The sequence below is a fragment of the Amblyomma americanum genome, chromosome 2 (genome assembly GCF_052857255.1).
Source record: "Amblyomma americanum isolate KBUSLIRL-KWMA chromosome 2, ASM5285725v1, whole genome shotgun sequence".
NCBI lineage: Eukaryota > Metazoa > Arthropoda > Arachnida > Ixodida > Ixodidae > Amblyomma > Amblyomma americanum.
The window spans coordinates 98978550-99004894 of NC_135498.1; the positions used below are offsets into that span (position 1 = coordinate 98978550).

The 26345-nt window shown below is 47.1% G+C and overlaps 1 protein-coding gene across 1 annotated transcript in view; it reads right to left on the minus strand.

The window, feature by feature from the left end:
- Positions 1 to 26345, minus strand: part of mrn (general transcription factor IIH subunit 4 marionette) — a 48130-nt gene that overhangs the window by 18954 nt on the left and 2831 nt on the right. The window contains exons 4-7 of the mRNA XM_077654992.1: positions 19650 to 19743; positions 17436 to 17527; positions 12663 to 12777; positions 7161 to 7229 (exon numbers count right to left, since the gene is read on the minus strand). Of these exons, the coding sequence (XP_077511118.1) occupies positions 7161 to 7229; positions 12663 to 12777; positions 17436 to 17527; positions 19650 to 19743 (370 nt within the window). The remainder of the gene's footprint in view (positions 1 to 7160; positions 7230 to 12662; positions 12778 to 17435; positions 17528 to 19649; positions 19744 to 26345) is intronic.

A 26345-nucleotide genomic window follows, 5' to 3' on the forward strand; every position in this document is an offset into this window, starting at 1 on the left:
TATAAAAGGAATCAAACAACATTTAATTTCACTAGGCAATGTAAACAATGGTTGTTTACAGTGCTTCTAAGGTATCTTATTTTTAATTTATTTTTATTCTAGCCTTTCATGAGCTATTTTGTCCTCTATGGCAGTGGCATAAAGGTTTAGTGCCAGGAAAGGTGCTACGCTGTCTAGTCCCCACAATTTCCTCTACATGTGGCCCAATTATAACAAGAGTGGACACTTTTCACTTCTATTATTAGCAAAAACCTTGTGTCACATTTGAATAAACATGGCACTTTGCATATTTTGTCAACGCAAGCACAGTGTGACGCTTGTTAAAAAAAAAAAAGGAAATCACTGGCACAAAGCTGCAAAGCTCTCTTTAGTAGCCAGAATGTGAAAACACCTATACAAAATAACTTAGGGGAAAAAAAAAAAAAATAGCAGGGCCAAATTTCACGATGGCTCATAGCAGCATACCATGTGATTAAAGACTAACCAGAAGTAGGCCCATGCACTCATACAAAAGGAGGCCAGGACAATCACAGAGTTCCAAAAAACAAAAAAAGTCATGCCCTGCCTATTCATGAAGATCTGTAATAAAAATTCTTGTAAAATGAAAAAAAAAAGAGCGAAGCTTTTGACCCCACTATGCTTTAACATGGCAACCAGCAGTGTATCACATAAAAAGGTGCAGGGGTTAGGCTATTCATGTAACTGCTTTTTCCAAATCTCGTGACATTTCCAATAAATCCGGCAGCCATCATGTCGTGTGTAAAAAGTACCATCCTCCACCTCCTCAAAAGTTAGCTGCAAAAAGAATGGTGCTATTAGCTAGTACGGTGTTTTTAAATAAGTACTCCTGTGCCTCCATCATACTGCGAGTACCAACTGGCAAGCCAGCACTGATGCATATTTCTTCATAGTCCGATACCATCCACTAAGGATAATGTTCATAAAAATTGCCATGAGTTTCAATGTGATGTCATGAACAGCCTAACGCAAAATTAGAAATTTTGAAAAATAAAAAAATGATGTGTAGGGCTCTCTTTCAATGTGGCAATATCACAGACATTCAGAGCTCCCTTCCCGACACTCTAAGGATGCTCTGCATTGAGTCAGAGTGCCTGTTTCATGAGCAACAATTTAAGCAATAGCTACCACCAAAATGGCTTTTGCCAGAAACCGTCAGTAGTACTCGCACTTCAATATTTGTGAACTGTACTACTGCTCTGCCACTTTTTTAGGTAAAGGATCTGCCACAAAATAAAAATATCAGCAAAAAGATATTTCACTACTGTACATATATATACCGTATCAATGCGTGTAAGGGCCGCACTTTTTTTTCCAGATTTGAGGGCCAATTTTTGGGGTGCGGCCCATACATGCGATTTACGAAAAAAAAAGAAAACATACCAATCAGGAAATCGGTAGCATCTATTCTACGTTCAATCGCAACTCGCGGTGTATTCCCACTCCGAGCTGGTGCTGTGCTCCGGTGCACGCTCATCCCACAATAACTCGCGCAGCACGTCCGCTGTCAACGCGCAGCTGTTGTTCCGCGCTTCCATTACTTAGCAGAGCAGCTCTTCTTCCAGTTCAGGAAACTTGCACGGCTTGCCTCGGAAAGCGCGCTTTTTGCAGCCTGTGTTCCTCAATGCATCCTTTTGGTTGCACCATTGTCGGACGCACCTCCTGGCCAGGTAGAACTTTCTGCCCGCTGCACGCTTGCCATGTTCGATAGCAAACTCCCAGCTGTGTAGATAGGTATTAAGGTGCTTGCCTTATCGTGCTAAAACTGCTAAAACTACAACGCTCCGCGGCAGCACGCGAAAGCTACAACTAAAACCCGTGCCTTTGACAGCAACAAAACGCTAGAGCTGGTGATACTGATGCTGATATGAATAGCGGGAGCTGGCGGCGGAGGAAAAAGTTGACGATGATGAAAATGAGCCGCGGCCTCTGGCACCATCCGTGGGCGGCACCTGGAAGCTCCTGTGCGCATGCGTCGCCTCCGCGATGAAGCGCGCCCTTGCTCGAAGCCGGAGCTGATCACGGAGGCCACAGCACATGCATTTCGAAGGCTATTCCGACATGGGTCGTGTGGAAAGTATGGGTGCGGCTCTTAACCCTTACATGGATATTATTTCTTTTCTAATATTTCCTTCTGGAAAACAGGGTGCGGCCCATACACGGGTGTAGCCCTTACAGGCGTTTATATGGTAAATCACTGCAGCATGGAGTGATCTCTTACTCTTAACTGACATGGCGGTTAATGTGTTCCTCCATCCACCCCAGATAATCCCCCCCGAGCACAAGGTAGTAGAACTCACTTTCTGACAACTGTGACACACTACGATCAGTGCATGTCAAAAATTGCAAACAAGCACGGTAAGTTCTATAAGGAATGGAACAAAGCTGCACTTTCATCCGCATTGCAAAATGTGCTTCAAGGTTCTGCAAGTGAGTACTCTTGGTGATCAGCACAGAATTTGTCAATTTAATTTCGATGTCATTTTTTTTTTCTAGCTCAATGCCTGGTTGAAACTACTTCAATAAAATAACTTTATATTACTGCTGACACTCCACATTCAAGCCAGCTTCTAATGTATTTAGGTACAATGAATGCTCATTCATTGCAGATCAAGACAGCACCAAGAAGTCACTACCTACGCATACATATGTAGTGACATTGCATTTCCAATACAAGCATGGGCAGATTTTAAACTTTGCAACAGCAGACAACGCATTATAACAAAGCGCCTGAGAAACAAACTTATAGCAAAAACAGAACATGACACCCTGAAATAGTTAACACCAGGCTTACCATAAAAATCGGAATATAGGTCGAACTTTTTTTCAAAAAACCATGGTGAAAAGCCAAGCCCTCTCTTATATACTGGTCATTGGCAGAAAAACTACGGAAGTCTTGCAACAATAGGCGGCTGAACTCAACAGCCTCCATCACCATCGCCATGAGCAGCAGTGCCGCCATTTTTGTGTTTCTGTAGTTGAAAAGCTATTATTTTGGTTAAAGGCTGCTTTTTCACCTTTTGTTTCGAAATGAGCGGAAGCCGACGACAATTCACCGTCGCCTTCAAGAAAAACGCGATTGAGTACGCGGAAGCTCATGGCAACTTGGCAGCACAGCGCGAATTTGGAGTATCGAAAAGAGCATTCAGTACTGGCAGAGGCAGAAGCTGCGTATTACAACTTGCAGCAACCAGAAGAAAACATCACTTCGTGGGCGGACCACAGCGTATCCAGAATTGGAAGGAAAGGTTGTGCTGCGTGCAAGATCGCTGCCTGTGACGGCCGAATGCATCCGCGTGAAACGGTAGAGATCACGCGTGCCTCTAGACTCACGAGGGCGCAATTCCAAGGGCTCGCCATCGTGGGTGCGGCGATTCATGAAGAGGAAGGGCTTTGCTCTACGGCGCCGTACTTCTGTGTGCCAGAAACAAACACATGGGTTAATGGGCACGCTATACTGTTAAAAAATTGGCTGGATGTACATATGCCAGCATTCAAATGAAAATGAATACTGTCACCATTGTGCAACCTGTCGAGTCGAATTTGTTCCAAGATAAGGGTGTCTTTTGGTAATTTTTCTATTAAAAATTTTTTTTTTTCATTTTTAGAATTGGTTAGTTGGGGGAGGTGGACCTATATTCTGATCCGACCTTTAGTCCGGTTTTTACTGCAGTTTGGATTTACCCCATAGTCTCGCGTACAAGTTGACTCTGCTCATATGATAGCCACCCTCCAATATGCAGCGTGCCCTCTTTGGGCAAAAGAACAGTTGACTACGAACACGTTGGCCATACATAGCAAGATTGCTTCTGAAAGTAATTAAATTACATTACAAATTACTGGTCTCAAAAAGCAATGACATTACATTATAATTAGTTCCCAAAAGTAAGGAAAATTACTTTAAAGTCTCAATGCATAAAAATTTGTTCACTGATCACAGTTCCTACAAAATTTTCAAATTTCTTTTGTTTGCACCACCACTGAGCGTCTAAGCGGACGTGGGAAATTTTGCCCCTCTGTGAAGAAAGATAGGCCTAGCCCATTGAACAGCCGCTTTGCTGACATAGATAAGGTAAAATTAATCGCGAAATCTATATAATTGCTTACATCACTCTTCCGTTTGAAGTTCATTCAATTCGCAACACGGTCTGCCCTCTTGAGTTTGTCATCCGCGTGAAACAGCGGGAGTGCATTGACTGCTTGTTCACGCTCATCATCCCGGAAGTGCATCGCGGTGCTGACAAGCTGGCAATTCGGCTGTTCAATTTATGCAATGTGGAGGCGCGGTGGCTAAAATTGATTGTATGTCATGATGATACTGTCGCCTACGCTACCCTAGAGTTAAAAACAGGGCTTTAAGTCTGGACACAGATGCTACTTTTCCTGAGAACTCACAACCATGTGTGTTAGATGCCAGATGAGACTTCTTGCCAGTGCAGTGACATGACAATATATAGTAAAACCTTGTTAATTTGAAGTCACTAGAAGCGTGAAAAATATTCGAATTAACTGGGTTTTTGAATTAACCGAGCACAGCAAAAAAATCAGACCCAGTCAACAAATTTTGCTGCGGAAACCTATATTGGACAAACTTTGTGATTACCATACACTGCCATGTGAGAGTCTACCCCCAGCTTGAAGCCCCCTGCCGACAAAAAAAAAAAAAAATGTCTCCAAATACAATTCGACACATGCACACCTCCCTCCTCCCGCATCGTCCCGCTGCCGCAATCTGTTTTGTAGTCGCCTGCGGGATCAAATCTGCCTGCGTGCACAACTCAAAGCAAGATCACAAGGACGGCATGCAGTATGAAGCCACTGGAGAAGTTGCTAGGATCCAGATCAGGTGTCTGGGGTGGGTGGTCTAGTTCTCTAAAAGTACACTCTGGACTGGCTGACTGGACATCACAAAACTTGTGAACAGAGGTGCTGTCATGCAGGAGGATGTCTCTTGTTACCAATCCTCGGTGCTTTTTCATGATGGCCTCATGCAGTCATTGGACAACATTAGCGAAATACTAGTCCTTTTTGTCTTGCTGTTTTCCAGATAACCAACCAGTACGGTTCCCTTGTCCCGAAAAACCATTGCCATCAGTTAGAAGTTTTTCAGAGGCGGAGACCCCGAATGTCTCTATGCAAAAAATGTTTCGTTTCTAAGTTCCGCTGGTACAGCTACGCTTCAGCCCTGGTCACAGGGGTGAAAGAAAATCTTCTGGGTCACTTGCATAGAAGCACAAAAGCTCCCTTGCTGAACGCGAGTAGTGATATCGATATGGTGAAGAGAGGTTCCATGACGCACACAGTGCTGGGACCTTCGACATACCCAAAATGTCATGGATGATTGTGAGAGCACTACCATTCAAAAATGTTCAATTTCGTGACAGCTTCGGACACCTTAATTTGGTGGTTCTTCATGAGAAAAATCTCAACGGAAGCTCAATGATCCAAATCGGCTGAGGTATGTGACTGCCCTGAATTTGGATCGTCTTGCAGGTCCATACGGCTGCATTTAACTCAATAGAATTAACAACTTACTGTTGCATACGAAGGACATTGCCACACACATTCTATTGTGAATTTCTTCGGTGGAACTTCCTTCTTTGCACAATATCTTTATCATACTCCGATACTCAAGTCAAATTGTTGGAAGGTGCCATGTTTAACTGACTGATGCAGACCAAGGGATGAACTGGAAGGCTCGATAATGAGAGCTTGCTTGACTAGAGATAGAGAGATAACCTAAACAAACAGTGTAAAGAGAGACCATTATCAGGCTTCTGTGGTTACAACCGAGCAGCAAAACTGTTTGATCTCCCCTCGTACAATGGCACCACAACAACTCGTCACCAGAGCATCACACTAAGCATCACATTGTACCAAGTGTGAATTTGACACTTCATCCTGAGGAATGCGTTACAGAACCCGCAAGGCAAGAACGCTTTCGTTTTTTTTCCGAAACGTACAGGAGAACAGTCATTAAAGTTCGGGAAGCATGATTCACCGCATGGCTGAGCGACTGAAAGATTTCAGTCATAAATGACTAAAAAGAAATACGATAACTCTACAGCTGGCGTGGCGGAAGCACGGTGGGGCTCTGTGCTTATAGGCTTTATCTCAGAATTTTTTCGGAGGCTCTTTCGAAAATAAAGGGGCTGCAATTGGGGGCAGCAACAGCTGTAGTATTTCATGAAGGCTTGCGGGCAGCCAGAAAGCAAAGATTTCCATTGTCTCATCGTTGCCATCAGTCTCTCTATTTCTCTTCTGTGCTTGCAACATTATGTGTGCCTTGCCCCAGCCATGACTCAAGTATTAATCAGCCCACTTGTTTGGAGTGCATGCTTTTGAAAGAAAAAAAAAAAAAAGTCGACTTATATGCAAGTAAATGCGGTACTAAAAAAAAGCAAACTGACCAATTTCACACATATAGGCATTAACCCATTAATGCTATTGCACTAATGGCAGAGCTTAAGTGTTGCCACCAATTTTTAAATTCAGTCTATGAGGTTTGCTCATTTCATCCACGACAGAGCAGCCTTTGCTATAATAAAGCATACAATATGACAATGCTCTTGCTCCTTTGATCGTGCACCCAAATTCGAAGCACCTCCTCAATGGCAGAGTGCTTTCCGGACTTCAGTCTGTGAAAGTCCAATAACTAGGAGCATGAGTACGTGGTAGGAGCTGCTAATGGAGCATAAAAAAAACACCCCTAAATGATCCTACTATTATATCCAAAACTTTCCGGCTTTCCAGACTTCAGTCTGTGAAAGTCCAATAACTAGGAGCATGAGTACGTGGTAGGAGCTGCCAATGGAGCATAAAAAAAACACCCCTAAATGATCCTACTACTATATCCAAAACTTTCCGGCTTTCCAGACTTCAGTCTGTGAAAGTCCAATAACTAGGAGCATGAGTACGTGGTAGGAGCTGCTAATGGAGCATAAAAAAAACACCCCTAAATGATCCTACTATTATATCCAAAACTTTCCGGCTTTCCAGACTTCAGTCCGTGAAAGCCAAATACGTAACTAGGAGCATGAGTACGTGGTAGGAGCTGCTAATGGAGCATAAAAAAAACCCTAAATGATCCTACCATTATATCCAAAACTAATTGAACACAAAGAATTTAAAAGTCGGCTTACCTTGCCTAGTGTGAGAAAGCTGAGCTGGAACAGGAATGTAAGGCATTCCACCAAGTTCAAGCCACGTGACTGCAAAGAGCAAAGGAGAAGGCTTATCGCACCAGCTGGATATGGTACTTGCTAATTATGCCCACAATGACATGGCGCTCAACAAAGAAGTAAAAGGTTTGCACAAATTGTAAAACAGATGATGTGGTTAAAAGAAACAGAAATATTACAACAGAATTAAAAACACAACGATGCAACAAGGCCTGGGTAAAAAAATAAAAACACAGTGCAGCAAATTTCACAAAAAGTATAGTTTAAAAAAAAATATGACATTACAGTGTCCTATTTTCAGTGATTACTAAATAATCCACAAAACGAGGAAGTCCTCCCCTTTTCTTGGTTGATGAACTTACGCTTTCATGAACAGCCTTTACCAGGCTACTTACACATCAGTAATACTACTAACCCTGTACACCCACAGCCCTTCACAAAGCCAGCAAGCAGCTGTCTTGCTTCCCTTAAACAAGGATATTCAATAGCGGCTGTGTATGCCACACGTTGCTTTTTAGTCAATAATGCCAAAAGCACGCAGAAAACAAGCCAGCTACAAGTGTGAAGGTAATTAACAAAAACTAGAGGTGTGCAAATATTAAATTTTTGGTTGCAAAATGAACTGAACATTTTGTAGTAGTTTCGAATATTTTTAAATACTTTCATATGTCAGTACAAGTAGTTCAAACTAAAGACAAACGCCTTCCCACAAAACATAGCTACGAAAAGAAACAGACACATTGCAAACAGATTTTACCTTTACCCATCATCACCATAATTTACTATACCTGCACCCACCATGCATTAAATAATGGAGGGGTGAATCACGTACAGCTGCTCCCACTTATAGCGGAAGTTCCTTTCTTTGGAGGTGAAGGCGCAAATCATCACCAAGGCTTCAAGTGGCAGAAAAAAAAAGGAGGCATTGCAGCGGATGTATCCATCTCTGACAGCACCCTGTCGACACTCTTGAACCCGAAGGATGCGATCACTAGTGTTCTTCCTCTGGGGACTTCTGCTTAGCACACAAGAAGTTGATGCAAGCGGCACATGAGGACCCTGAGAAGGCATTCTTTGCATGGTTCCTCAACATGCATGCCACAGAAATGCCAGTCGGTGGAAGCATGCTGCAACAGAAGGCAATCAACTATGCTTGCATTCTGGGCATCGACGATTTTAAAGCAAGCACAAGTTGGCTGACCCATTTTAAGGCCCCAGCATGACATCGTTGCAGAAGTGTTGTGCAGCCAAGTCTGATGGTTCAGACGCCAATGGTGCAGAGAGTAAGGTGTCATCTGCTTTGCCCGATATAATGAAAGAGTATGCCCTGTCCGAAATTTATGAAGTGGATGAGACAAGACTTTTTAATGAATTCCTGTCCACAAACACGCTGAACATGAAAGACCAACCGTGCAACGGAGGGAAGCACAGCAAAAAAGCGTGCAACTCTGCTTCCCTGCACTAACATGGACAGCTCCAACAAGCGCTGCCAGCTAGTTATTGACAAGAGTACCAGGCATCGATGCTTCAAAGGCAGTAAGAGCTTGCCAGTAAGGTATCTGGAAAACAAGAAATCATGGTTGATGCAGGCCATTTTCTGTGATTGGACCAAAGCTTTCAAACATGCTATGAAGGCCCAAAACTACAAGGTGTGCTTGTTTATTGATAATATTCTCAGCTGATAACGTTGCGCTGGAAGATGTGGAAGTTGAGTTTTTCCTGCCAAACTGCATGGCTCTGATCCAGCCAGTACACCAAGGCATTACAGTGAAAGCTTGTTAATTCCACTTCCGTTAATTCAGAAATTTCGAATAATTCGACCTTCGCATTTGGTCCCTACAATTATATATAGGTGTCTATGGGACGAAACTCTCGTTGATTCGGATAAATTCCATCCCACCTCGGATAATTCGGACGATTTCGGGCAGCCACAGAGGCTCGAAAACGAAAATACGGCAAACGTGGCACAAAAGTGATACCCAAACGCAGCATCGCCATTGACATCAATTAACAAACTTGGCCAATCCAATTCAATTGGCTCGACTTGTGGCTGGATGGGCGCTTTTTCTTGTTTTTTTTCACGTGTCGGCGTTATCGACGGGGGCATTTTGTCGCTCTGTTGCTATTGGTGCACTGTATCCTTGCACGCTGTTTTGCCGAGGGCCGCTGGATTTAGCGCGGCTCAGTTATTGAACCTTATTAGTGCTTTTCTACTGTGCGCCCGTGTCACCGCATTCTCTTCCGATGACAACGCCGGCTAAACGGTCGAAGTACAAGGCCAAGGACTTGGCTACCAAAGTGGAAATTTTGCGGGCCCTGAAGGACGGGCTCTCTCGACAAGAAGCCATAAAGAAGTAAGACGTGAAAAGAAGTACCTTGAGCACATATGTGAAAAATGAAGAACAGATTCTTCAGGCGTTTGAAAGCGAGAAGTTCCGAGCATCACAAAAGTGCCTGCGAACAGCAGCTCATCCAGAGTTGGAAGAGGCTTTGCTTCGGTGGGTGGTCAACTCGCGTAATGCAAACCTGCCATTGAGTGGACCCCGCATCATGGCGCAAGCCGTGAGGTTTGCACTGATGATGCATATCGATGCATTCCAAGCATCGGAAAGGTGATGCGCACGCTTCAGAGAGTGACATGGCCTCATTTTTAAGACTGTGTACGGCGAAAGAGGTGCTGACAACGAAGACGTTGCCAACAACTGGAAGAACGCTCAGCTGCTCGAACCCATCGCCGCCTACGATCCAAATTATATATTTAATGCTGATCAAAGAGCACTTTTCTTTAAGACTTTGCCAGACAAGACTGTGACCATGAAAGGAGATCCGTGCATCGGTGGCAAAAGAAGCAAGGAGCGAGTCACCATTCTTTTAGCCGCCAACATGACAAGGACAGAGCACTTGCCGCTTGTCGTCATTGGAAAGGCACAAGAGCCACGGTGCTTTAAGAACATGCCTGCTCTTCCAGTGGAATACCGAGCGAATAAAAAGGCCTGGATGACGTCGGAAATTTTTCGAGGCTGGATGCAGAAGTTAGACCGACAGTTTCCGCAAAGTGTTAATGGTGCTGGACAATTGCAGTGCGCATAACAGTGTCACTGGACTGGACAACATAGAAGTTGTTTTCTTGCCACTGAGCACATCGGCCCTCCAACCGATGGACGAAGGCATAATTCAGTATGCCAAGACCAAATACCACAGGCGCGTGCTGGAATGTGTGCTCCTGCGCCATGAAGTCGGCAAGCAGTACGACATGAATCTTTTGAGTGCGGTCAACAATATTGTCTATGTTTGGCACAACACGCCCGCACACGTCGTTGCTAACTGTTTTAGACACAGTGGCTCCGTTGTGCGTGAACCTTGCGATGATGCAGTGGCCAAAGTGTCGCTAGACGACAATGGAGATGACTGCCAGGATTTCGGAGGAGTTCTGCTGGATGCAGTGACACTTGCTGATTACGTCAGCATTGATGACGGCGTTGTTACAGCCGGCCATCTTACCGATGAAGAAATTGTCAGGGACGTGCTGCACGGCGAAGATTCTGAGGAGGAAGAGGATCTGAGGAGAGAGGAGCAGCCTTGGCCCCCTCGCAGTGTGAAGGAAGCGGTGGAGGCCCTCGCTGTATTGGAAGAATTTTGTTGGGACACTGCAAACAGCATGTGAGCTGCTAAGCACCTGGAAAGACTTAGAAAAATAGTAGCCGCGCGGGTTTGTGCGCGAAAGCAGACGAGCGTCCTCGATTGCTTTGCGCAGTAAAGGTATGTTGATGAAAATCGTGCATTTATTGTTTTTGTTGCCAACTCGATAATTCGGACATAATTTACGGTCCCTAGAAGTCCGAATTAACGAGCTTTTACTGTATTCACAGCGTGAAATGTGCTCACCGGTAGCGGTTTATTCAGCGATTTTTGCTGAATATTGACACTGGGCGGCTGACCAAAGTGGACTTATTCATAGCCCTACAAATGAGTACCAGAGTATGGACAGCAACCCAGCGAAGCGTAACCAAAAATTGCTTTGAGCATGCTGGCTTTAAGCCTGATGCTTAAGTGACTGCCCATTCAACAATGGACGAGGAAGACTACCGTTTCAGAGTGGAGCCACCCTCCACAGAAGCTACTGCGGCGTGTGCAGTCCTTCGGGAAGCCGGGAATGTGCCCATGGACGTCAGCAGACAAATACATCGCCGTTGACACAAACCTAACTGCTCATGAAGAGTTAAATGAAGGGGGGTTCACCATAGCGACGCGGCGTCGGAAAATGAAAGTGAAGCACAAAAGTAATCAGGTCTGCCTCCTGCACTGAATGTGATCGACGCATTTGACGTCATTCGTAATTTCATTGGCGCCCACAATGATGACGCCACGATGCAGCTGCTGACCGAGTGCAAGCATTGTGCCCCGGTGCTGATCTCCAAAGGAAGGAGGAAAATGAACATGACGGATTTTTTGGAAATAAATGATGTCTGTGAAGGGTGTAGTCAAATCTGACACAGGTTTTGGGGCAGATTTCGCCACAACAAAATTTCTTGCGCGTCCCGTCAGTTTCATTGTAGTGAGGTTCGACCCTACCTTTTGTTACAATCCTTTTAATATAACAACTGCATCCAGTGAAAGGAAGTCCAATATCGCACTTTGACATAATGTCCCCAAGATCAAGGAGCTTACCGATGCTGTCATGATATGAAGCACTGTAAGCAGGCCAGATACCCCTTTACTAGAACAGTGACCTGAGCGGTCAATTATCGGCGGAGCAAGGCACCGCTAGCAAACTGCAAACTGGTTCACAAGAAAGACACAAGAGCAGCAACTTGAGCAGCAATGCGAGTGGACCACCCTTTCCCCGCTCCCTTGTGACACCTTGTACATAGAATCTGTCCACAACGCACTGTGTTTACAGTGACACCTAGCCTGCTTACTGTGTCGATTTTGCCGAATTGCAAACTGTGTGATCAGCCCAAGCACTGTAGCGAATGCCAAATGCCCTGCGACGGCAGGTGGTGCCAGCGGTGGGCCCTGTGGAGCCCAGGTTGCTATTCCCGAGCAACCAATCGTTAACTGAATGGCACCTGCCATGATGGGCAGTTTTCTCACTATCCGGTGAGAAGGCTGTGATGACGCCACAAGGTCATGTGACCTAGGCGGCCCACCTGCCTCCTAAGTTGCTTTCTGGGGACCACCTGCCGGGGTCACGCTTGTTATTTTTGGCTCACAAAGCCAATGCCGACAGTGCCAACACCAGATTTTCTGGATAACGGGGCTTTTAACGGTACCACGCTAAAATTCCACCGTGTAGGAGAATGCGTCGTCTGGACCCCGTGCAAGGATGGAACGGGGCAGAGAATGAACACAAGAATGACGAGGTTATGGATGGCTACGAGGTTACACAGCTAACTGGCAATGTGGACTAAATCAAAGAAGCAGCACATGTCACCGAGATAGAGAGAGGAGGCCAGTGCATACCTCAATGGTGTCCAAATACTGGAGCACGAAGTGCCACACCTGGGAAGGCGTGTCCATCAGCAGAAACTGGAAGCCCTCCATCGTGATCAGTGGGGAACTGCCTTCGCCTTCCTCCCTGCATTCACAAAGGCAGCAGCACATGGGTAAAGGGTGTACTGGAAACGGTCTCCATTGCAGCAAAGTTTCGTGTAGTCTATCTACCGCAACAAAACAAGTGGGCTGAGTTTCAGGCATCGTGACTGAAAAATTACTCACATTAGCCAAACTGCGATTCCGGCTGAATGCAGCCGGTTTACTTTTAATGGTATACTGAGGACAGCTTCGCACAATTTTTGTCCGCAGTAAAAACCAATTATGTGTAAAACACGCATCCATTACATTGAGAAAATTATACTTAAAAACAGAACATTCTAGTCTTTCCGCCACTCAATTCAAATTCAGTAGAACATGTTGGTAGACTAGTTGGTGCTTTCAGCAGAACCTATACCTGGGGTTCCGCATGCAAAGAAACCGTCAATATAACGACAGTTTGCATGCAAAAACGGACAATGGTGGCGACACATGTGCACTGAATTTTTTTGACCTCACCCAGCTTACAAGCTCCACTGTCAGTGAAAGTAACCACTTTGTGATTACAATCTGGCAATTTATCCAGACCAACTTCAATTTCACCTCAGCATCTCTTTAACTAACATCACCACAAGCAGGTTCCCACGTGCACCGCTCCAGTATATTCAGGTGGCTGCAGAAGTTTAAAGAACACGGAAGCCACAAAACGCTGAGTCTCCTCAGTGCCTGGAGACGTTGCCCAACATTGAGGGGTGCACATCACAGGTAGAGCAGGGACGTAAAGGACAAAGCCTCTGTTCAAGGCTCCTTGCTAAGTCGGCCTGGAGGTCAAACTTTTCATGGCTGCAATGGTCGAGAAATATCTGCGAACAGCTCTATATGCATGCATAGGCCTTGCTTTTTTCATCACACCATACACACCCTCTTTTACATCACCTACTAAGCACATTAATGCTCATCACACTTCGTGCAACTATTCCAAGTGACATGCAAAGATGGAGTTCACACTTTCTTTTTTTTTTTTTTCGCTGAAGCCGTGTTCCATAAACTTTCGACTGCTAGTGTGGAGTTGCAGATATAATACATGCGGACCACACTTCAGTGTTCCAACTCTTTCTTACTACTGTGCAATGAAAATGGAAAGGTTTGCTGCCTTTATGAGCAAGTGCACAAGCGGCATTTACTTGGATAAGTATAAAACATCCATTAATTTTTCCTACGTAATGCACCACAAATATTTAAATGCCAAAACATCGTTCATATTACGCTGTCCGTTATTGTACACCTGTACTGACCACCCCCTGCTTCTAAAAACGAAGCCCCACTGCAACATTACAGAAACTTGAACAAACAATCGCAAATGCTCTATAGCTTTGAAGCAATGCGTGCGGCACAATTTCACTAAGAAAACTGATCACGAAAACTCATTTGCTTTAATAGTTAGACATGAGCATAATAAACTGGGACACTGAACCGAATCACTGAGTAGTTATTTAAATTTATATAATTTTAATTCCAGATGGTTTATGGGAACTCATAGCCTGAGTCCCAAAGCGACTCAGGCTATGAGGGACGCCGTAGTGAACGGCTCTGGAAATTTTGACCACCAGGGGTTCTTTAACGTGCACTGTGCGATGAAGCCACCTTCAGATGTGTAGAAGAATTATGGCCGACATTAGCCAAGCCTCGAGAAACTACATAAAACAGCAATTCACACATTGACTGTTATAAAATACGGCTAATAAGCAAAACCAAACTTGCAAAGCATTTTTAGTGATTTGGATATTGTCGAAACCAAAATGCAACCACACAGAGTCAGTGCGAAATCATACTCCTAGCTCTTGCTCTTAGCTACCGACAGGAATCAAATACGTATAGATGCCATTTACTATTTAATCGTTTTAATTTAAACAACATAATGGAAAGCATTATTGCTTACTTATAATTATCGCCTACCGAGGGTCAATAGAAAAAATTTGCAGGAGACCTGCTGCCAACAGTGTTCTGTTCAATGAAATTAAAACTGATTTTTTTTAAATTTTTGAATTGTGAACGATTTCATGACAGTAAACAAAAAAAAAATCTTGTTTAGAACTACTGAGGCGGGGTTGCCTAAGATGCCGGATGCTCTGGGGGAAAGAATGTAGGCTGAAGCAGATCAAGTTGCACAACCAGAGCGAGCCTCAAGAGAGCAACTTGAGCTCAGTACCATGCACAAGGCAACACCAACAGCACATCAACCGGCTTTGTTGTCTTTGACATCAATGAATGAGCGTCATGATCTTCATTGCAATTGCCTTCAAGGAAAGGGGGAGCCATGATGGCAGTTCATGGCAAAGAGACGACATGGGGTTGTAACATGTTTTTACACGAATGATGTGAATGGCTTCATGACCGCAGGAGCACTGGACCTAAGTAGGCACCAACGGTTCAGTAGCATTGTTGACAAGCCGGGTACTTTGCATGACATGGGAGGGGCCCTGGAACCTGGAAGAAAATCTGGCACTCGCCGGAACAGACAGACTAAGGAGTCGGCGGAAAAGTCATGAGCAGGCTTGCCTTGCCTGTTGTGATGTTTGCAGAGGCCTTAACAGTTGGAAGTGAACAAGTGAGCCAGCTGATGGCACTGCTCAGCATGACAGGCGACTTCAGAAAGGGAGGTGTATTACCAGCTAGCGGGGAAGCAGGGTTGAAAAGGTATGTCAAGGAGGCAGAAAAGCTCACATTTGTACAACAGACAGAACGACGAAAAGCCAGTCACTGCTTGGGCAGCAGTGTTGCAGGCATAAGTAACAATGGGGCGGGCCTGATCCTTACTACAGTTGTCGGAGGAAATGTACGGAGTGGTCCACTCTAAGTACGAACATGCCACAGTGTGGCCACGCTGCGCCGTGTTCGTACTTAGAGTGGACTACCCTGTACACGAGGAGTATGTTACCAAGAATTTGTCTGAATCGTTCTGCGAGATCGTGAGGCCGGTGAATAGTCCTGTGATGAATTGTGCATCTTGGGGCAGGACTGCAATCTCAGCATACCAAGTGAGGCGGTTGACCGCAACAGTGATCCTGCGACTGTTGGTGGCCATGCACGGATGTGGGCCACAGATCTATGATCAACACTCATATGACTCAAGGGGCAAGCGGGAAACAGTAAAGGACGTTAAGGCCAAGCAAGACAAAGCTAGCTGGTCTGCCACAACCACTGGCTGGTGAGTAAAACTGACCTCAAGCTGCTCTTGATGCCTGGTCTTAAGTTCCGCGAGTAAACTTGCTTTAGTCTACATTCCCATGTCCAGTACTTCAGGCATATCAATAAAACCTGCTTCGCTACAAGTGGACAAAATATGGGCTGATTTGGTGCAGCGAGTAATTTGTAATTGAATATTTAAAGGTTCTCTTGAACCGTGTGGCAGCCAGCAAAATTGGTGCACTCGCGGTTCGTGACGACATAGACTGACAGTCACGTACTTGCTCGCAACTGAATGACTAAACCGTGTGTAGTGAGCATAGGGAAGTGAAGTGTTCGTTGTTCAGGCTTGGGTTGCAGTGGGGTGAAGTTGGAATGGGACATAGGCAACAAAGGCCTGTGTCCTTCTCGGAATCAGCAACTTCATCACAATGTGCCATGGTCGCGCTCGGGTAGGCATGCACTCTGTGCTGCACCGACGGAGAGCGCGGCAGTTTTTCAGCGGACAACGGCGCTGTCAGTTTAAGACATTACTCAAGCTGCTTCATTATGGCCGTCACTGCTATGGGGAGGGGCTTAGTGGTGATAACTTGAAATTATAATTTCTAGCTCAAATGTATGCGTAGAGCCCTACTTCTTCTTTAAGCACGCATAATGCCGTGGCCAGTAGCTGCAACGTAAAAGCACGATTTGTTTGTAGACCATGTCATGACCCATTTAGCGTCTGCATATATCTTGTTTTAAGTTTGTGATGAAAAGCGCAGTTTTTTGGAATGCAAAAATTTTGAATTAATGCTTGCAATTCTTTTCTCTACATTACAAGCACAAAGAAAGTCCTTTCCATTTTTCCAAGCCAAAGAGTTTGCAAATTTTTACTAGGGAAATATTGAAGCTTGCACAAAGTTTATATCTTGCTCATTACAGCTCCAAACCTGCAACTTTGTGCAAAAGCACAAGCAACATCCTCAAGCTCTTGTCAAATATCAAAGTTTTCCAACAAAACTGCACTATTTTTTGTCAAATTTAGGCTCATTCCTTTGTGCTGACACATTACCACAACACAGGCAAAAAAATTTGTTGGAGGCATTTAGACATCTTACAACTGCGGGAAGGCGAAAGCCGTTTGCGACTCATTGCACTGATTTGAATTTCCCGCACTTGATTCCATTTCACGACAGAGGAGAAGAGCAGGTGGCGCCAGCGTGGCAGAGAGATCACGCGACATCACAAGGTCACGTGACCTAAAATGTAACGGACGGACGTGACTATGAGCGATCAAAGGCTATTTCCTTAAAACTAAACAGAAACAAACAATGTTCCTGGGACCGCTGCGACTGTCTGCATCTGAACATGCCCATTACACTCGTACCACCACCTGCCAACATGGCCAAGGCGGCATTTTCGAACAGTGCCGCCACCACTTTGGCCAGTAACAGAATACAAAAGTTTACCGAAGCCGTCACCGCAAGGCAAAGTTAAAAAGCTCTGAAAAGAGGTAAAGCACATGAAGAAGCTTACGATTTCATCAGTCCAGCGTGGAGAAGTATCCGCACCGCATCTGCACTAATGCCTTCTGTTGTATGACAGCCCACCATGAAATGAAGAACACACTGCACAACAGACAAAAGGCACAGTTGGCAGCAATGTGAACCGAAAGAGGCAAACACACTGGTTTATCATGCACAGAACAGCACATAAGGCTAGTATAAAAACCGTGATCAACAAAGGACATGTAGCCAGGTAGCAGATACCACAGACAGGTTACGTCAGCAGTGAAGTTGCACTCAGATTCATGACTGCACAAACTATTTTTATGCGATGAGAAAATAGCCTGCAGTTAAAAGTTTTTCCTGTTACCTAAATGAAAACGTAATCACAAGACGAAATTATAAATGCAAGAACTCCAATGCATTTGACACGTTAATCTGAGTGAAAAATTGAAACGATGATGTGGTTTGCTACTCCGATTGGTAGAAGAAACCTGCTGGTCGTGAGCCACTGTTACCAACTGCTGTTTCCTTAAGCTGTATCCTACTATACAGTAAAGCCTCGATATTTTGAACTGAGATAATTTGAAAAACTTCTGTGGTCCCGTATTTCTAATATAAATTTGACCCGATAATTCGAAGTGGCGGCGTGTACCAGCCCGGTTAATTCGGAGATCTGGGATGCTGTGCAGGCATATCCGATCCCATTTCGCCGCAAACTGATGAAGCAGTGGCCTCTCGGAGTCGCGAGGCAGCGGTGAATAGCGATCTCGATTAGCAATGCTGATGCTCGATATGTGAAGCGCCCGGTACTCTCAGCACAAAAACAAATCTGGTATGGCTTGCGGACCACCGAAGCATGCGCCTACAGAGGAGAAGACATGCTTCACTGCAACGTAGGCGTAGATACCAGTTTCAAAGTAACATGCTCTCCACGCTTTGTCAGGGCACAGCGGAGGTGCTGGCATCGAAGTACTGCCCACCCGTAACAGTGCCAACGCCTCCCGTGATGCGATCATTCTTGCTACGTGCCCACGACGGGTTGACTGCGCGCAATGCCGACCTGCACCGTTTCTTTGAGTAGTATGCCACGGTTTGAGGGTTAGGTTGCCCTTTCTTCGAAAAAAAAAAGAAGAATACGATCCTAAAATTCGGTGTTAACATATACGAGCAGTCGACTTATTTTTTGCGGAGTCCGAAACAGTTTTAGATGACCGCCAGGTAGTACACGCTCCGTGACAGTGCCCGTTCTTGGCTACATGAGGCTCCTTGAAGTAAAAAAAGTTGTTCGTTCGTATGCAAACATGAGGCTCCTTGAAGTAAAAAAAGTTGTTCGTTCGTATGCAAATCAATTCTGCTGAAGAAAATTCCAATAGCGTGTTGTTTACCCAGCTTGTTAGTGCTGGTTGTAGCTTAGAGTGTTCGGTAGCGCGTGGGAAAACTGATTCTGATAATTTCCCGGGCGTGTGTCACGCCGGAATCCGAAACTACATGACCGTTTGCAGTTCAGTTTGCTGCCAGTAAGTCGGACAGCACTAAAGTGTGCTGGAACACCGCTTTTTTACTTTTGATCTCCAATAGCTTCAGACTGCCGCCTTTGTGATTGCAATATTACGTGTTTGTTGCATTGAGCTGCGCATGCCGCGATGCCCCCCCCCCGCGGGAAACTGCAAATTAAAAACATGCGGGGCAGGGGGTATGCGTCAACTTCTGTTTTCGACAGAATAAACAGATGTCAGACTCCTGTTTAAGAAGTCCCAGAATTACACGCCACCCGAGAAAAGATGAAAAGCAATATTGCACTACAATAGAACATGCTCAATGATATGCATAATCAATGATAAGAGTAACTGGTAGCAGCTCATACGAGACAGATAAATTAGATTCAAATGATTTCATCAAAGCACTTGAGATACAAAGGTAAGCACCTACATGGGCTCAGACCTTGAGCCAGTATCTGGTAACAAACCCTTCCACTAGAAACAAGCACACATACTAATAAACTGTTCCGTGATATTTGCAACTGAGGAGCAGTTTCTAGGTGCTGCCCAGGCCTGCCTCTGTGTTTTTACTGGCTGAAGTTAAGCTGCAACTTCTGGGCACCAGAAACAGCATGATAAAGGAAGTCTGAAACGTAAAACAGTGCATTCAAATGTGCAGCACGCTATCACCTCTATGGTCATGGCTACAATGGAGTAAAATGCATACATATTTTTTCCTCACAACAGTGACCTCTCGCCCTCACCTCCCATCGTTCCGCTGCGTACTGGTCCAGAAAAGAAGCATCTCTACCATGCTTGTCCTTTTCGAGTGGATTGTAGACAGCCCACGGTTTTCCACTGTAACACACACAGAAAGAGACGCCAGTGTCTCGATATGTCCTGCTTACCTTCACGCAGTGTTAAGTGCATACTGGGGCAAACTGAAGTGAGCCTGCGTCTACAGATTATCGCACTCTAATGACTTTCACTGAAAATGGAGCTTTCACACGACAGAAAAGTAAAAAAATAAAATACTGGCGTTTCCACCGCCAGTCGTTATTGCAGCCGTTTTTGCAAGCAAGACAGTTTATTCAAGAGAGTTTATTGCAAGTAGGTCAGGCTGCATGCCCGTCTTCTTTCAAATGGCGATCACAGTGTCCTTATCAGTTTTTACATCACAAGTTTCAACCAAATGGCGAGTGAGTGAGTGAGTGAGTGAGTGAGTGAGTGAGTGAGTGAAAACTTTATTGCATCTTTCAAGGGTTTCGCGGTTAAGAAGTCTCCGTCATCTTCTCTGGCGCTGGCGACTTGAGGGTTCTCGTCAGCAAGGGTGGGCCCCTATTCCAAGGCTCCACTGAGTCGTGCTGCATCATTCACGTGCTGCACTAAGGCCCTTTGGGTCGTGAGCTCGCCGCTGGTGAGCCGACTCTCCCATTGCTCCGCACTCGGGTGTACGTGTTGGTGGAATGCTTTGTTGCGTTCGCACTCCCACGTGATATGGTAAAGTGTAGGTGTGGCACCGCACCAAGGACAGGTGGCTTTGTATTGTGTCAGGAACATCTTATTAAGTATGTGTAGGTTAGGAAAGGAGTTGGTATGTAATCTGCACCAGCCGATCACTTCCTCCTTTGTTAGGGCTTTGTGTGGTGGTGGATATCTAATTCTAGCTCCCCTATGCAAGTTCAAGGTCTCTGTGTATCCCCCCTCGCAAGCCTGTAGGCGGAGCTCCGGAGCATTTGACTGCTCTGCTCGGAATGCGTTACCTCGAGCTAGGCTGTCTGCCCTTTCGTTCCCCCCTATACCCGCGTGGCCCGGGATCCAGATTAGGTTATGCCTGGGTTTCTCCTCAGCGGAGGTTACCCCGCTGAGTATTCTAAGGGCTGTTCTGCTGATCCTGCCCCTCGTGTAGTTCCTGCACGTCTCCTTCGAGTCCGTCAGCACGTTGAGAGATCGGCCCGTTCTGTAGCCTTCTGCTGCCGCCAGCGCAACGGCAATCTCTTCGGCCTCCGCTGTGCCGGCAACCTTTGCCATGGCACACGTGATCATGTTTCCTTCCTTGTTTACCACTACCGTCGCGGCTACGCGTTCTCTCTCGCGCGGATATACGGCAGCGTCCGTGTATACGGTGTTGTATAACTGGGCTAGCGTTCTTTTTACGTATTCGGCCCTCGCTTTTCGTCTGTTTTCGTGAAGATTGGGGTCCATGTTTTTCGGCAATGGTCCCACGTTAATGGTTTTCCTAAGGTGGTCCAGTACGTCCGCGTATCTGTCTACTAGACCGCTCGTGGTCCGACCCAACCTTCTTAGGAGCGCTCGTCCCGTAGGGGTGCCTCTGAGTCTCGTGGTTTGCGTTCCCAGCAGAGCTTCGGCGAGCTCGCTGAAGGTGTTGCTGATGCCTAGCTGGAGCAACTTTTCGTTCGACGTGTTCTTGGGTAGGTGCAGAGCAGTCTTGCACGCCTTCCTGAGAATGGTGCCGGCTTGCTCTCTTTTCGCCTTGGTCGTCGCGTGGTACGGCAGGGAGTACGTGACTCGGCTGACAATTAGGCTGTTGACTAGCTTGAGAGTGTCTTCTTCCTTCATTCCGTATCTCTTTTGGGAGACTCTGTTGATCATACGGCCCACCTGCTCTGCCGCCTTGCTCAGCAGGCTGATGGTGTGGCTGCATTTCCGGCTTCCTTGCAACCACATGTTCAGGATCCTTATCATGTTCTTTTCCGGGATGTTCTGTCCCTCGAGAACGACCTCCAGTGTCGCCTGGGTGGGATGCTTGCCGACCCTTAGGAGTTCCGACTTCTCCGTTGAGCATCTTAGGCCCCTCTCTCTGGTGTAATTTTCTACGCAAGTTGCCGCTTCCTGTAGTTTTTCTTGCTTCTCCCCGAGTGATCCTTGGGTGACCCATATCGTGACGTCGTCGGCGTACATCGCATGTTGGATGCCCTGGATCTCCTTGAGCCGTCTTGCGAGTCCAATCATTGCCACGTTGAAGAGGACGGGCGATATGACGGATCCTTGGGGTGTGCCTTTGCACGGCGTGGGGAAGACGTCGCTTCTCAGCTCGCCCAGCCTCACGGTCGCCGTTCTGTCGCTCAGGAAGGCTCTGACGTAATCGTGTGTTCTCCTCCCGCAGTTGGTGTTGTTGATTCCTTCCATGATGGCCGCGTGGCTTTGGTTGTCGAAAGCCCCCTTTATGTCGAGGGCCATGACGACGTTTTCGAGCGCCTTCGGCATCGTCTCGAGCACTTCCTCCTTAAGTTGGAGCAGCACACCTTGTGTAGGGAGGTTGGCTCTGAACCCGTACATGCTGTCCGGGTACCATTGTTCGTTCTCCAGGTGCGACTGGATTCTCTTCGTGATCACTTTCTTGTAAAGCTTGCCCCGGCACGACGTTAGAGGTATCGGCCTGAGGTTCTCGATCTGGAGCTTCTTGCCCGGCTTCAGAATCATCACGACGACGGCGTGTTTCCACTCCGCCGGCACTCTTCCCTCTTGCCAGAGCTTGTTGAGGTAGGTCGTAAGCTGATCTATCGCCTCGTCACTGAGGTTCCTTATTAGCGAGTTCCGGATCTTGTCCGCCCCCGCCGCCGTGTTCTTCGTGGCCGATCTTATCGCCTCGACGACCTCCTCTCTCGTGATGGGTCGGTCCATGGCCGGGTTCTCCTCGCCATGGTATTCTTCTCGGTAGCTGTCGACCTGATCTTTGCCGTAGCACTTGATCCGGACCTCTTCGAGTAGTTGTTCGTCCGTGTCTTCGTATTGGTGCACCAGCCTCTGTACCGACTTGCTGCTTTCGGATTTGTGTTTGTTTGGGTCCACGAGGGCCTTGAGGATCTCCCATGTTCTGGCCGTGCTGAGGGTGCCGTTCAGCGAGTTGCTGCCACCCCTGCCTGGCCAGCTGCGTCGCGTACTGTTCCGTTTGCTTGGTTATATCAGCAATTTTCTTCTTTAGCTTCCTGTTGAGTTTTTGTCTTTTCCACTGCTTGGTGAGCCCGCGTCTCGCCTCCCATAGCTTGAGGAGGCGCTTGTCCACCTCCGGCGTTTGTTCCGTTCTGTCTACTTCTTTCGTGTATAGGTCTTGGATTCGTCTGAGTTGTTGGCTCCACTCTTCCGCAGAACCGATGTTGTCCTCGAGCTGCTTGCAGTGCGCTCTGAAAGACGTCCCAGTCAGTTAGCCGAGCCGTGCCAATCTTCCTCCTGACGTTGTCCACCACCGTGCAGATCCTTATTATGTGGTGGTCGCTTCCAAGGTTCTCGAGTAGGTTTTCTCACTCCGCTTGTTTGGCGCCCCTTTTGAAGGTTAGGTCGGGACTCGTGTCTGGACTGACGCTGTTCCCCTGCCTAGTCGGTTGATTCTCGTCGGTTAGCAGCACGCATCCTACGTTCTCTGCCGCCGTGCAGATGCCGCGCCCCTTTTTGTCCTCTTTGTTACAGCCCCATCTCGGACTCTTGGCGTTAAAGTCGCCCGCTATGATTAAGGTGTTTTGCCCCGCCAACTTTTTCGCCTCCGCAAAGAGCCTAATAAAGTTCCCTTTTGTTTGCTTGGGTGGGCTGTATAGATTTACGATATAGGTGCTTATGGAAATTCTTTTCTTTTTGGGAATTATCTCCGTAATTACGTGTTCAATCTGGGTGTCCTCTATTTCTTTGTGTGCTATGGCTACTACTTGTTTGCTTATGAGGGTTGCAGGGTGGCCACTTTCCTGACACATGTAGCCCCTGAGTGTCGGGGTGTTGTTTGTTTCTTGTAACATAATTGCATCCGGTGGGGTTCCTCTGGTGTATATGAATTGCTGCAGGAGGCCTTGCTTACGCTTGTACCCCCTGCAGTTCCATTGCCAAATTTCTAGTTGTTGGTGCCGTTCTGCCATGTTTGGTTATTGTTGGTTGTGTTGGGAGTCTCTGCGCCGAACCTGCGTTCGTTGTATAGTCTGTCTCTGGCGTCGTTGGTGGTTCTTTGTGTGGTCTTGTTTTTTACATAGTTTCTAAAGCTCTGTTCGTGCAGGGCAAACTTTTGTTGTGTCTGTTGCATTTCACTTTGCATTTGCTGCATCTGACCCTGTAGATTCGTTATGAGGTTTTTGATATCATCAATGGGGTTTCCCCCTTCGTTGTGTTGTTGCGCCATCTCCATCGCCTGAGGTGGTGGAGTCGGCGTTCTAGCCGGCGAATAACCCGCCCTCATTTCTTGTTTCTCTCTGATAATGTCATTTAGTTGTTTCTTTAGTTGCCTCGCTTTTCGCGACTTTGCTCGAGTTCGCGCCTGAGGCTCGTAATCTCTTCTAATAGTTGTTTGTCTTGTGTGGTTTGTATGTTGTTTGTGTTAGAGTGCGGAGCAAAAAGTGATTTGGAAGGGCCGTCTCCCCAGCTCACCTTAACACCTCCGCCGCTCTTCTTCTTCTGTTGCCACGGCTGCTGCTTTTGCTGCGGCTGTTGCTTGCCGGCGTTGCCCAGGGGTGGGTAGGACCCGTCCCGGTTGGACCCTCGGCTCCGGCTCCGGCTCCTGCCGCGGCTGCGGCTCCGTGTTCTGCTCCGGCCCGGGTCCTGGCTCTCGTCCCGGAACCATCTTGGTCTTCTTCCCCGGCTGCGGCTTCGGCTGCGCCGCTGCTGCTGCTGGGGTCCCCACCGCAGCTCGCTCGCTGACTTGAGGCGTTGTTTGCAGCCTCTTGTGCCCACCGCGTGGTCGCCGCCACACAGCAGGCACTTGGGTGTGCATTGGTGCACTTCCGCCGGATTCTGGCATCCGCACTGCCTGCAGGTCCTGGTTTCCGGGTTCGGGCAGACGTCCATTCGGTGCCCTTGTTGGCCGCAGGCGTAGCACACCTGCCTCGTGGGCCGGTACGGGAAGCACCACATCTCCCCGCCGTAGTACAGCACCTGCTTCGGGAGAACGGGGCCGTCGAAGGTGATGACGGCCGTGCTGGATCTCCCGAGCATTCTGGCTGCCAGGATCTTCACGCCTTGCGTGCGGACTCTGAGGTTGGTCTTGAGTTCTTCTGGTGCGGTTTCCGGGTACACGCCGTGGACGACCCCGCGCAGCGTGCCTTCCGGTGCTGCCACGTGGGCATTGACGGCGTAGCTCTTGCCCCCGAAGCTTAGCTGCGTGATGCGCCTAATCTTCTGGGCCGCTTCTTCGTTGTCGGTGCTGATGATGATGATGTTCGATCCGTTGCGCAGTCGGCTGATGAGGTCTTCCGCCTTACATCCTTGTTCGGTAGCCGCGAGCACCGCCCACGCCACTTGGTGCGTCTGCAGGCGTTTAGCAGCGAGTCCCCTCGGCCGAAGGACTATTTTAGGGTCGTCTCTGGGAAGCGGCAACAGTCTCCTCCTCGGCGCTCCTCCTCTCTCTTTCCTCTCCGGCGCAGCTGGCGCTCTATCTGTGACCTTCGCCGCGCCTAGGGAAGGCCCGTTCCCTAGGCTCGTTCCCACCAAAACTTGCTGCTTGTTATCGCTGCGTTGGCGTCTTTTCTGCCTTCTCGACATGGCGATTTCCCAATCTGCGTCGGTTCCGCCATTGTTGCTTACTTGTGAGCTTTGCGTCGATGGGGTGCTGCTTCCTAGGGCTTGGCTGCCCGTCGCCACGGGTCTGCCTCGGACCTGTTGCTCGGGAGTCGCTTCGGTGGTGTCCTGGAGGTCTTCCTTCATGATTTCTTGCGATTCGGCCGAAAATCTTGTCGGGCCTGTCGCTGAGGGTCGATCGTAGCTGGGGTTGCTTGCTTGGGACATTGCTCCGGGTCTTCTTTACCTCGGGCCGAGGCCGGGGAGGCCGAGGAGCCCCACTCTCTTGCTAAGCCTCGTTAGGCTTAACGCCTGGTCGGCCACGTGGAAAACTCAAATGCCGATAAAATCCAAAATATTGGACCCACCGGCTTGAATTTGGGGCCCTCGTGGTCCTCTTCACTTCCGGCGTCAATCCCAGCCAAAATTTTGGTGGTCCAGTCGGGTTGAACGGGTCAAAAAGCCGAAAAACTGCGGAGCACATGTGACACACGTCCGCTCGCCTCGGCTGCTTGCAGCGCCCCCCAAATGGCGAAAAAAATTTTTAAATCCAATTTTCCCAAACTCAACTCTGTCTTTTGTTGCCAGACAGCCATGAACAGAATGAAGTACTAAGAATAAAAATTGGATTGACTTATCCTTAGTGTTCCTTAAAATCGAAGCTATTTTCTTGCTCATAATTCATAACGTTTAACTACTACAAACATGCCTCATGGATCCGTAGTTGTAGTCTACAAGCTAATTATGTATTACTGGCCAGAAGCATTCAGAATAAATGAAAAGTTGGCATCACAGTTTATCATGAGCTTGATATGGTTTTTCAAGCTGCTCAGAAGTGTTATTTGAAGCAAATTAGGTACAGAACAGAAAGCTTTCAAGCAGTATAGACATCAAATTTTTCCTTGCAGGTTTTCATTTTTCAAATGATATGTTAGGCATTAGTACATATGAATTACTTAGTAGTATTT